General features: G+C 35.9%; 1 protein-coding gene across 1 annotated transcript; it reads left to right on the top strand.

The window, feature by feature from the left end:
- Positions 1-378: 378 nt before the first annotated feature.
- LOC123666781 lies at positions 379-1413 on the top strand. Its single transcript, XM_045600835.1, has 2 exons — positions 379-588; positions 667-1413. Exon 2 carries the CDS (start codon positions 775-777, stop codon positions 1273-1275), a length of 501 nt encoding a protein of 166 aa, XP_045456791.1. The 5' UTR covers positions 379-588; positions 667-774; the 3' UTR covers positions 1276-1413.
- Positions 1414-10870: the final 9457 nt, after the last annotated feature.

Below are 10870 nucleotides of genomic sequence, written 5' to 3'. Positions count from 1 at the left end.
TTAATAACGACTACATTAAATTATTATAAATATTCCACTAATATAATAATATAATGAAAAACAGAAATATGCTGTATCTAAATTTAATTTATGTAACAAAATACTTGATTTTTATAAAAAGAATTGAGGGTAATTTGAAATTTAGAAACTTAATCTGGCTGACCCTGCAACGTTGTTTTGCCATATATATTATTAATCTTATTTTATGGGTATGAAAATAGATGTTGGCTGATTCGCAGACCTACCCGATATGCAAAAATTTCATAAAAATCCAGCTGTTTCGGAGGAGTATTGTAACTAAAATTGTGACACGAGAATTTTATATATAAGGAATTACCAGCCCAATCTTTTAAGAAATCTTTCATATAATACATGTAAAGAAATACAGTGGTATTTCTTTAAATTCTATGTTATCTATGCCCGTTTAAGTTTTTAAAATAGACAGAAATGTCAAATTAGACGTTTATGAAAATTATAATTTAATTATTTCAAAATTAAAAGTAAAATAGTTTAGAAAATAAAGAATAATATAATAATAACTGTGAAGGAGGGAATAGTACACTTTTATTGTCGTTTCTTTATTTTCAGGTATGTTTTAAGGTAATTTTTGTTGTTAATCACGTGATTTAGTAATGTAATTTTAACAATAAAAAACTTTATTTTCAGAGCAACACAACATGATTTTATTTGTTCACCTTCATAGTCCATGATATAACTTTATAAAACGACAATTTTGTTTATGAAGAACATCGAGATAAGATAATACAATATAAGATGGAGAAATTTTGTGTCGAGTTCAGCATACTGCCGGCGAACGACGGAAAAGCAAATATTTTCTGTTTAACCTCAATAGCTACGTGTAATGATAAAGTGTATGCTATACAAGAAGAGTATCAATCCGTTGTATATCACAAAGAACTAATAAAAACACCAACTATCACAAAGGTAAAAAACAGCTTAAAGAAAAGATACCAGGTACGAAGAGTTTGGATAACAATGACAGAAGAACTTAAGAAAGTCTACTTAGATGAGGATGATAATTTGCTATTTGAAAATCAGTACTTAGAGGAAATCAAAAAAGAACAGACTGCGGCTGTACAAAATACAGAAGCGGGTGTATTGGAGAAATTGTTAGAAAAACTAGTTCAAAATACACAGGATACCAAACAACTAAATTTGAAACATATTGCAGAAAGGTTTGTAATTGAAAAATTTACCAGCAAAAATATGAATGCAAACCAACAGATTGATATTTTTGAGAAAGAATGCATATGATTTGACGTGACCGAAGATGAGAAAAAAATTGAAATACTTAGACTGTTCATGGATAAAAGTTGTGTAGTAATTTTTGTTGTTAATCACGTGATTTAGTAATGTAACTTTAACAATAAAAAAACTTTATTTTCAGAGCAACACAACATTAATTTATTTGTTCACCTTCATAGTCCATGATATAACTTTATATACATATAATAAAATAAATAAATAAATATTGATATTGTTTGTATACCATACCTATGTCTTCTTAATTAAAAAAGAAATAGAAACAATATCTATACGAATATTAAAAAAAAATTAACACCAAAATAACACAGGCAAGACTACGAAGCACAGCCACTATAATAATAAAAAACCTGCAGAATAATATTATGGGATTAAACTAAAACGTTATTTTTGCAAATCTTACATCATAAATGTCTTAAAATAATCTTAAACATCTTTTAAATATATTAATATAATAACTAACAAATAAAATAAAAGATGTTCCGATTATATTTTATGGATAAAATAAAAATACATTTTTTATACTTAGAAAAGCTGTTTGAGGGTAGTTTTAAAATTTGTGGTAACGGTTTGCATATTAATGTATTTTAACAGACTTTAAAAAAGGAGGAGGTTAGTCAATTCAACCGAATATATATATATATATATATATATATATATATATATATATATATATATATATATATATTTTTTTTTTTTTTTTTTTTTATGTATGTACGGGGATAACTTGGTCATTTCTGAACTGATTTTGATAATTCTTTTTATGTTGAAAAGGAGACATCCCAGGTGTGGTACCATGATAGGGACACCAGGATCTGATGATGTGATTCCAGGGAAATAGAGGGAAACCCTTGAAAATCCGCATAACTTTTTACTGGGTGTACCGATTTTGATGATTTTTAATTAAATCGAAAGCCGATGTTTATCATGTGGTCACATTTAAATTTCATTCAGACCTGATTGCCACTGCGGGTTGGCGGTTAAATAAAACATACTTTATCCAAACTATGTTTTTTGAATACAAATCCTTATATATTTATATTTTTATACTGAGGGTAGGTTTGTGTGGGTTATTGTTTGTAACTTAAAATATAGCAGTTGTAATACAATTTCATTATACAAACTTTAAAAACACAACTTTGAAGTCAATTTATTTAACTATATATAAGAAACATTGTAATAAAAATTGTATTGTCATATTACAACTAACATTCTTTTAATGCATAACAATATAACAGATAATAACGTACCTTTTAAGTCTCACATTGTCACGTTGCAAGCTTCACAGATGCAGATACAAAGAAATATCTATAAATAAAAGTACAATATATTACAATCTAGTCTAAAACTAACTTTATACAAAACCTGGACAGCTGCCCCGAAAGTAATGCAAAAAATTGACAAATTAACGGGTAGATGAGCAGTGCTGCCAACTCTTGAAAAAACTTTCCCTAAATCTTTTAACAAAAGTCCCTAAACTAAAAACAAAACCCCATAAACCTAAAATTGCAATTATTTAAAAATCAGTCGGATTTTTTTTTTATTACTTTTTATTTTTCAAAGGATGTTATAGAGAAAATAAATTATTTTGTGTACTTTGCTTAACTATATTCACTGAACGTGTTTTTTTTTTTTAAATTGATAATAGAGGAATTGTTATTTTTATTAGTTTTTTTATATAAAAATATATAACGTTCTAACGATTTAAAAATTCCCAAAAAAATACGCTTAGCTTTTCCGCTATTTTTCAACATATCCTTAAATTTAGGGGAAAATCCCCAAAGTTGGCAGCACTGTAGATGAAATAGATCATAGGAAGGAACGCTTAAATTTTACCAACAAAAGAAATTTAGTAATAAATTAATCCTATCATTAAGTTTTTAGTATGGAAAAAGGAAACCTTACAGTTATAAATGTTATTTTTCAAGAGCACATAAAAAACCTATTTTAAAGACGAGAAAGACGATAACAAAACTTGTGTGTGAGTTGTTTAAATAAAATGTGCAACTGATAAATGTCGCTTAATAAAAATAAAGAAATACTTATGTCGAATAAAAGTTGTATAATATCTTTTAAGCTTAGTTATATGGTTAATATTGTGTTTAAAAAAAATCGACTTGAGAGCTTTTAGCAATGATTATTCGACTAAGAATTGAAAAATTCTAAGTTGAGTGTAAAATCAAAAGTCAACTTTTTTCGTGCTCTTACCATTTTTAGTCTTACGAACTGTCCGTCGTGTCAGCTAGGATTGAATAAAAATCGTATATTTATATATTCTAATATTAACTGTTACTTTTTCTTTTTCTTCTTTTATATTTCTTTTCTTTTTTTATAGTAAAAACTTAATGTTAGGTTCAGTCATAAAATATAATGCTTTTTTTTCAACTTTCTTAAATATAATGCTTTTTTTTTAAACTTTCTTAAATAATTGCTTAGTGTATTACCCTTCTCTTGCAAGTAATTTATCTATTAAGTTTTGCTAGCAGTTGTTACATTTTATAATACATAACAATTTTAATTTTATTACAGACTAAATTTCTAAATGAACAACCATATTAAAGCAAACACGACAGCTTTTAAGGTAACAATATTAGAAAACTTGATCTTAAAAATAGAAAATGATAATAAAAAATTTAAATGTTGAAATGCCATAAAGTAACATAAAATAATATCAAGAAAATATGCAAAAATTTAATTAAGCTGGTATTTATTATCCAGTATCAAATTAAATCCGCAAAATGTACTAAAATATTCATTAATGGAACTTAATTCATAAAATGAACTATATTTCACAAACCAATAAAGACGGTCTTGAATTACAAAATACAAATCTAATCTGTCACTTTCATACATTGTACGAGCGTAATAATTTTGTTACATATAATAGCATTTAACGGTAACAGTATCAATAAGTAACTTTAAAAATAACGTTAATTGTGTTAAAACCGGTAAAAAATTTAACGGTAGAGTGGCTCCAAAATAAAGTCATTTAGGGTATCGTTACTTGACAAAGTTATTTTCACAGACATATAAGAGTATATGTCTGTGGTTATTTTACTCTTTGTTCACAAATAATGTTTTATCTACCAAGGAAAAATTTGTTGTGTTGTTTAAAAAAAGAAAAAGTCATCGAGTTAGAATCGATTTTAATCGGCTCGAGACAGGTTCAACTCGATTCTAAAAAGTCGACTATTTTCATGATCGTCAATAATCGATCTTACTAAGATCGATTCTTGACTAAAGTTAAGAGTCGACTCTCCTATTCCTACGTAAGACAGGACATAATATGAAAGTTGTAATAATCATCATACGTAATTTTTAATTTTTATTACATAAGACATTTTTATGGCTGTTTTAGAAAACATAAAAGAATTAAATAAGCCCGATTAAATTATAACGGATTGAGCCGATCTCGAGGATTTTGCTTAGATATACATTTAGTGATTCATTTTTATTTATTTAGACTTATTATTATAATTTTATTTCTAAAAAGTCATAAATTTTCTTAAAACATTACGTTAAACATTATATATATATATATATACTTATAAGTATTTATACTTATAAGTTTGTAATACATTACAGTTATTCAACTATTTTCTCAATATTGTTATTTCTTGCACTGTGTCCCCCGCTATATGACACTCTCTCTCATGACCATTGGTTGACTGGAAGAGATCTCTTCTAGGGATAAGTCCACCTTTGCCATCAACTATATATGTGATTTTCTGTATATTCTGTTGTTAAGTGCAATAAAGTATATATATATATATATATTACTTTTTATATCTAATATATAGAATTCTCGTGTAACGGTGTTTGTAGTTAAACTCCTCCGAAACGGCTTGACCGATTCTTATGAAATTTTGTGTAGGGATATTCCGATACTAATAAATACGAGTAGGTACTCGATACTTTTGATTCGATACCAAGTATTTATTGTATCGAATCAATTTTGCGATACATAATCGGTATCGAAACAAAAATACTTGGTATCGAATCGAATCAGCAAAACAACCGAATACAATAAAAAAAACCGAGAACGCATCATACAGAACTATGAGAGCAAAAACGAGGCAAAAACAGTCAGCTAATCAGGTCGAAACAGTCAGCTAATCGAGTTACCGGTATTCGTCGCGTGGCAGCGTGAGTGACGTGTTGTCTCGCGCTGGGCTAGCCGAATTCGTCCGACTTCAGCCGGGCCCGCCCGAGCCGAAAGCGAGAGAAGACACCTTTTCTGCGGGGATTTATTCTTGCAGTTTAAGGTAGTGTAGTTGCCTTGGTGAGACTCATCCTGCCCCCCGCTAACCCCCGGTGCCAGTTGTACTCGCAAAGTCACCCGGCTTTGCTTGAGGAAGCGGCCGGGCCGTTTTCGTGGTGCACAGCGCCCCGCCAAGGTTTCTACACCCTGATCCTGCGCGCTTTTCGTGAGGAAAAGCTCCCGCAGTATCACCGTCAAGACTACCCACGTACCCGACTCTGCCTGCGTTTTGCGGTAACCGGTACCTGCTCGCGGGCGCCTAGCTGGGCCTCCCTTCGGGGTCTCACCCGGTTGGGTTGCACGCGCTGAGGGTTGCCGGCGACCTGGAGCGCTAGGGTGCTGAGGAGAAGGACGGACCACGATGTCGGAGGGGGGGGAACCACCCCCTCCTCGCGAGCAGCGGAGTAGGAGAGGCGGGCGGTCCGGTATACCGCGTACCGTCGTCCGCCGCGACATCTTCAACCAGACGGTTGAAGCCGTCGCGCCTCCCCCCCGCACCCCGCCCCCGGATACGGATTGCCAACGCCGATCGCCCGGCCGACTGCCCGGCCGATCGCCCGGCTGAGGAGACCACTGGAGCCGCTGACGCGAACTTCGCAGCCGCCGTAGCTGCATCTACGGCGAGCGCAGAAGGGGCGAAGCGGGCTCGCTCGGAGGGATCCTCGCCGAGAACAGAGGACGAGGAGGATAAGCGCCCGCGACTCGTCTCGCCGGAGTGCGACTCCTCCTCGGTGAGAGAAGCCGCCGGTGAAGCGCTGGCTATAGCGCACAAGGACCCGCCTCAATCTCCACCCTCACTGGAGCGCGGAACGCTTCGGTTGGGGGAGTCCGAGTCCGAACCGTCGTGGCCGCGTGACTCGACCAGTTACGCAGCCCTGCCCTCCATGGCGGTAGACAAGGACCCCTCAAGACCGTCGTCTCCTCAGGCCGGACCGTCGACCGCGTCGTACGCCGCGGTCGCCGCTGCACCGCCATCGCCCAGGAGCCAAGCGGTGCAGCCTCCGAGGACTGCCGCCGCAGCGACTAACGTGATCAATAAGACGCCCAGATCGGCCTACCCCCCGATCACTGCCGAGTGTCTCCCCAACTGGACCCGGCGCTTCGGGGAAATAAGGAAGAGGCTCGGACGCGCCCCGAATGCACGACCGCTGGGGAAGGGAGTGCGCTTCCTGCCCAGCTCTCCTGAGGAGTTTCGGGTGGTGCAGAGGTACCTGGAGGAGGCCATGCAGCAGGACCAATCTATCTCCTGGTTTTGTTTTTGTGTTTTGTTTAGCGACATACAGCTGAATACATATCGGAAAACCTGCTGGATATTTTGAAAAAATGGAATATTCCACTTACCAAAATTCGTGCTGCTGTATCAGATAATGCCAGTTCAATGTTGGCTGCCATACGAATGTCTTTAGGCGAAAAAAAACATTTACCGTGTTTTGCCCATACTATTAACCTTGTAGTTGAAGAGGCACTAAAGTTGCCCAGTGTTAAATCAGCTGTTATAAAAGTACGAGAAATTGTTAATTGGATAAAAAATAGTGTTGTGCAGTCGGATAAGCTACGAAAAATCCAAATGCGTAATAATGTTTCGGCAGGATCAGTTTTAAAACTTATTGCAGATGTAAGAACTAGGTGGAACTCAACTTTTTTTATGTTAGAGCGATTTCTAAAGTTAAGAATAGTAATATCAGAAATTGTAATTGAGAGTGTAGTGGCTCCAAATTTGCCAAGTGCAGTGGAAATGGAAACCTTGAATGAGCTTACAACTGTATTAAAGCCTTTTGAATATGTAACAAGAGGATCATCGGGCCAAAAGTATGTAACAATCTCCAAAATTATACCAATGCTTAATTGCTTAACTACAGAACTGAATAGTATCACTCCAAACTCCGCTATCGTTAAAGAATGTAAGGATGTTTTATTGAGAGAGCTGAAAAGGAGGTATGGGATGATTGAATCAAACGATCATGCAGCCATTGCAACAATTCTAGACCCAAGGTTTAAAAATCTGCATTTCCAAGACCCCTCTGCATGCGGAAGAGCTATTCAAAAACTTAGAACCATGGTTGTCGGACAACTAAGTAGCCCAAGTGAGTCAGAAGATGATGTCTCATTTACTGCACCACCTGAATACGATTTTTGGAAACATCATAAAGAGTTAGCACATGGGCACAAGAAGAAAAAAAAATCTCATCAGGGAGATGAAGTTTCTCTTTATTTATCAAATCCAGTATGTTCTCTTAAAAGCAACCCATTTGCAGAATGGGATGACATGAAGTTGGTGTTTCCTTGTCTGTACAAGTATGCACAGCAATATTTAATTGTTGTTGCAACATCAGTTCCTAGCGAGTGCCTTTTTTCCAAAGCCGGTGCAACAATGACACAAACAAGAAACAGATTGTCTTCTAAATACCTTGAACAGTTACTGTTTTTGGGCAATCTTAATGCTGAAGAGTTTTTTTGTTTAAATTATAATAAGCCTAATAAACATTTATAATAAATAAATAGTTTTTTTCGTCTCAATTTTGTTTAAATTATTATCCTTCAACGTTCATTGATAGCACCCTCAAAATAATAAAATAAAAGTTCCAAAAAGTATCGATATCAGTAAGTATCGATACTTGAGGAGTACTTATTTGTGTAGTATCGAAAAAAGATTTGAGTATTATCGAAATGAGTAAGTATCGATACTTAGGTGGTATCGGAAAATCCCTAATTTTGTGTACATATCAGGTAGGTCTGAGAATTGAACAACATGTAATTTTCATTCCCTTTAGTTATAAGGGGGAGGGGGGATTGAGAAGGTTAATAAAATATATGGCAAAACAACGTTTGCGGGGTCAGCTAGTATATTTATATTATTTTACTAATTTATTAATTATTTTTCTCGAGCTATCGATATATCGTCCAAAAAAGTGTTAGTAATAATTATCGATATTTCTAAATAATAATATCGATATTTCGATATATCGATATTTTTCCAACAGTCCTATCTTCAACTCCGCCTCTGATAAGTCGAAACTTCCGGCTATTATTTTGCATCTTCGGTTTCGACTTTTGTTTCAAAACTTTTCCGTCGTAGGTTTTAATCAGAGGCTGGCTAAAGTGAACATGTAGTCCTTGAATAAATGGGCACAATAGAGAAAAACTAATTCCTATTATAAATTATTCCTTACGGTAGGGGAGAGTAAATACAAACACAAAATTTCAACCCCTTGAATCAATTGCCTGGTAATATATGACGTGCCTCACACTCGCTAGCATGCGAACAACTTTATACTGGCGCGGCGCGACTAATCAATGATTCGCTCGATACCTAGATTGGATGGAAACAAGACTTCAAAGTTTTTGTTCATAATTCATTTCCTATAAAATGGTAATTGTTGGTGGAAACATGTTAATTTTTATTCTCACTATTTGTGTAAATTTATTATTTTCTAATTGTAATTCAGTTAATAAGCTGAATAATGTTATTTGTCTTAAATAAATCGTTGAATACTTTTTCTTCTTTTTCTCTATTTCTATTCTATTTCTATTCCTATTCTATTTCTATTTCTATTATATTTTTTTTCTATTGTATTTCTATTCTATTCTGGCATACAGGATGGGATACGATCGATGGGGAAGCGGCAATGACTGCCCTCGTCTCCGCGGGTGTTGTCTTCAGACAAAGAGAGCCATCAGCATTGTCGACGCTGGCGCCTAAGCACTGCCATAGAAGAGAGGAAGCCTTGCGCGAAAAGGAGAGAGCGCTGGAGGCGGCGATCTCTGATGCAGAGGAGAGACACCGGGCAATGAGCCTGGACGTGAGCGACGCTTGTACCGCCGACTCCCTGAATGTAAGGTAAGTAAAGACCTCGACGTTATGTATCAAGTAGCGACCGGATCTATGCACCTAACTCCGTCAGGGTCCTCAAGGACGCCGCTGCTTTAATCCGACTCGCGGTGGAGGTGCAAAAGGAGCGTACCCCTCGGACGAGGTCCACAAATTACAAGCGGAGAACACTCGGCTGAGGAGGGACGTCGAAGTCCTCAAGTGGAAAGCTGTGGGCCTGGCCAAAGGACAGCCAGTTGTCGTTCCAGGTCCGGCTCAAGTCACCACCAGCGAAGAGCGGATGCGGGCGTCATTGCTCTCGTTGATACGAGTCATACTCGACGCCCGCTTCGCCAGCATCGATGGCGCCGTCCAAGATAGTTTGCCCTCTGCCAGCGGCGGACAAGTCGAGTTAGGGCCAATATAATGCAGCAGGTGCCAGCCCTAAACACTAGCGCTGGAAAGAAGAAGATTCCCCGTGCAAAATTGTGGCAGCGGCAAAAGCCGCCTTGCCGGCAATCAGCTCGGGTAAGAAAGCCACACCAGCTGCTAGCGACGCTGAGTGGACGCATCGTTGCCAAAAAGAAGGTGAAAAAGAAAAAGAAACGTAAGGACAAAGCTGAAGCCATCGAAAAACAATGGAAAAGCCCAAAAATCCAAGTTGGTGACCTCGTGCTTATCACACTGAAGCCGCACGCGATGGAACAGGGGATCACCTATATAAATAAATTTTTGTTTGGTATTTCTGTTTTTTTTTTAAAATAGATTGTCATAAAAGACGTGTAGCAAATAGAAAAAGAAAATATGAAGAGTAGATAGTGAAAGAACTTAGAAAGTGGATACAAGGAAAACCGGCAACACCATAATATTACGAGTACACTCAGTTAATATAATACATAATTTTATGGTTTTTACCAAAACAGAAAAAAATCGAATATCGATTTTCAAGGGTGAATTATCGATTCACTTAATCGACTCAGTACATCATATCGATTTATTTGGTCCAAGTAATCGATTCTTCGATTAATCGATTTCAGATTTCAAATCGCCATTCGCCATGCCCATACTTAACTCATAGACCAAGTAATGTAATATAGGGTATAGACTGGCAACTGAGGTCTTTGGGATCAGCGCCATCTGAACGCCAAGCCAAAAACTAATTCTATATAGCTATATGCACGTATGATGTAGGTATAGCTGTACTGGATATTTCTAATATAGATAGTATCTATAGTATATATAGGTTTCACCTACGTACGAATAAACTACAAAATGAAGTTTTATCATTATTATCTTTGCATATGAACAAATCGTTAGAGGGATTCATATGCATAGATAATAATGTTACAACTACATTTTATAGTTTATTCGTATGTAGGTGAAACCTATATATACTATACGTATATTATAAATGAGAATAATATTATAACTTAGCCGAACCGATCCACTTTAAAAAAGACAATTCGTTCGAACGCAAAGTGAATAAAAAGTACGCAGTTAATGCATTGAAATAAATA

Source organism: Melitaea cinxia, chromosome 27, assembly GCF_905220565.1.
Source record: "Melitaea cinxia chromosome 27, ilMelCinx1.1, whole genome shotgun sequence".
In the NCBI taxonomy this organism is placed as follows: Eukaryota; Metazoa; Arthropoda; class Insecta; order Lepidoptera; family Nymphalidae; genus Melitaea; species Melitaea cinxia.
This window is presented reverse-complemented; position numbering and strand designations above follow the sequence as displayed.